Below are 2,279 nucleotides of genomic sequence, written 5' to 3'. Positions count from 1 at the left end.
TAACTAGTAATTTTTTACATGATTTGTTTAAATATTTAGCTTTCCTGTAAATAAATTTTAGTCTATTGTTGACTTTTTTGACAACTTTGCTTCCTGTAATTTCAGCAGTCAAATTGTGTTCTAAGTCTACTCCTAAATATTTTACTGCAGTCTTACTTTGAATATCTGACCCATTGCATGTGACAACAAAGTTTGTAAGTCGACTGATTTTATTTTTTGATCCAAACAGAATGGTTTCTGTCTTTCCAAGGTGCAGGGATAGATTGTTGTCACACAGCCATCTACTAACCGATTCCATTTCCAAGCTTAATTTTTCCTGGATAACCTGAATGTCAGTTCCTGATACTAACAGCGCCGAGTCATCAGCATACAGTCGTATACGATTCGACTGAATCGACACTCCGCATGTGCATATAACAATAATTGCTAAAGTAGATAGGCTCATATACTTTTAATTGTAATTACACGTTTTAATTTCTGTATTTCTTCGCAGACTTTGCTTGCTGCCGGTGCAAAGGTCAACCTGCGGGATAGATACGGCTGGACGCCTCTGCAGAAGGGTGCTTATCATGGTCGTAAGGGGCTCGTGGACACTCTTATCCATGCAGGTAACAGTTACAAATACTTGAGAATTTACTAATAGCTTTGACTGTATACAGTCAGTAATTTCATACATTAGTATAATATAATTATATTTATATGATAGTTTGACAATCTATGAATATATTATGATTATAGGTGCAGACATACACCAGGGGGCTTTGAATCAGAACACAGTACTCCACATCTGCGTGCAGAATGGGCTGGTGCACAACAGTGTTGACACGGTTCATAGCTTAGTCCGAGCCGGGGCACTAGTAAACCAACCGAACACATTTGGGAAGATTTCTCTTCACTACGCCACCTGGTGGGGACTGGTCGACATCATTGTTGAATTGATTCGCGGTGGAAGCGATCCGGACTTCATGGATCATTCGAGGGAGACTCCACTCTTCACGTGCATGCAGGCAGTCGACCAATATCAGAACGAACGTGTCACGCATCGCAATCTCGCAGCCCAGATGGCACTCATCGCCAACGAATGCGACACGCTAAATCTCGCCCAGTGGTTGAAACAGCGCGACATTGTGCGGAGGGTGAAGAGTCGGTGCGACAATTCTTTTCTCGCCTGGTACAGCCAGTCTATTCCTGCGAGCTTGAAGCATTTATCGCGTGAGTGCATTCAGAGACAGCTCAGTCACAGCTATTACCTGCCAGATAGCATACGCAAACTGGAAATTCCCCATGAATTACATGAGTACCTCATGAGAAGTCTGTATGTCATATAGTTAGTGTGGATTTAACCATTTTCAAACCCATGCCATGACATCTGGGGTTAATAATGACAAAATTTGTCATTATTAACCCCCCTGGTGACACGTATGCAAAAGTGTCTGAAAAAGGTTAAATTTGGCTAATGGTACTGTCAGATATCATAGAACAATGTATTTGTGTTACAATATCTCGTATTGTGATGGCACTGTACGTATTGTTACTCATTTCTATCATGATATAAGAGTTTTGCTTTACGATTGTTTATCCCCAGGTGATATTTCTTCGATGTCTGGCTCCTGGTCATACTTTGTTCCCACTGTGATTTACACCTACAATTTTTCGATGAATCAAGTGACCCACACGGGCTGGTAAATGCATGCTAGCCAATACAATGTATGCAGCAAAATTTCTATATATAAAGTTGTTCAGCCGAATTAGTCCGTACTCGCATAACTAGAGAACTCCGCAGCCTAGAGGAAAACTAAAGATATTTTCAGAATCAGCATGTCTGGGAGGTGGTTCTGGCTGAAACAAAAATTTAAAAAAATTAAAAAGTTAAAAATTGATAAAAATTCTATTCATCAATAGATGGTGGTACGTACAGATTAACATCACGTACGTGTGAATCCATGGTGTATACCCTTTTTTCCCTTTACCTACCTCTTTAGTATGTATTATTTTTAATTTTTTAGCTCATCTGACGTAGTCAGATGCAGCTTGTAGAATCGCATGATCGTGCGTCCGTGCGTCCGTCCGTGCGTCCGTCCGTGCGTCCGTGCGTCCGTCCGTCAACAGTTGGGCACAAATCTTAACCGCTCGACGTACGGTCACGATATTCGGGACGTGGGGGGGTAATCCGAAAACGAGTTGAGATGTCGAAGCTGGGGGTCAAAGGTCAAAGGTCAAAGGTCAAGAGGTGTAAAATAAGGGGGAACATTCACTCCTTAACTTAAAGCCGCACAATG

At 41.5% G+C, this 2,279-nt stretch overlaps 1 protein-coding gene across 1 annotated transcript in view; it reads left to right on the top strand.

The window, feature by feature from the left end:
• Positions 1 to 1,781, top strand: part of LOC106815398 (serine/threonine-protein phosphatase 6 regulatory ankyrin repeat subunit C-like) — a 4,430-nt gene extending 2,649 nt beyond the window's left edge. The window contains exons 2-3 of the mRNA XM_014819855.1: positions 494 to 608; positions 739 to 1,781. Coding sequence (XP_014675341.1) covers positions 494 to 608; positions 739 to 1,328 — 705 coding nt within the window. The 3' untranslated portion in view covers positions 1,329 to 1,781. The remainder of the gene's footprint in view (positions 1 to 493; positions 609 to 738) is intronic.
• Positions 1,782 to 2,279: the final 498 nt, after the last annotated feature.

This window comes from Priapulus caudatus, unplaced genomic scaffold (genome assembly GCF_000485595.1).
Source record: "Priapulus caudatus unplaced genomic scaffold, Priapulus_caudatus-5.0.1 Scaffold1105, whole genome shotgun sequence".
NCBI lineage: Eukaryota > Metazoa > Priapulida > Priapulimorpha > Priapulimorphida > Priapulidae > Priapulus > Priapulus caudatus.
This window is presented reverse-complemented; position numbering and strand designations above follow the sequence as displayed.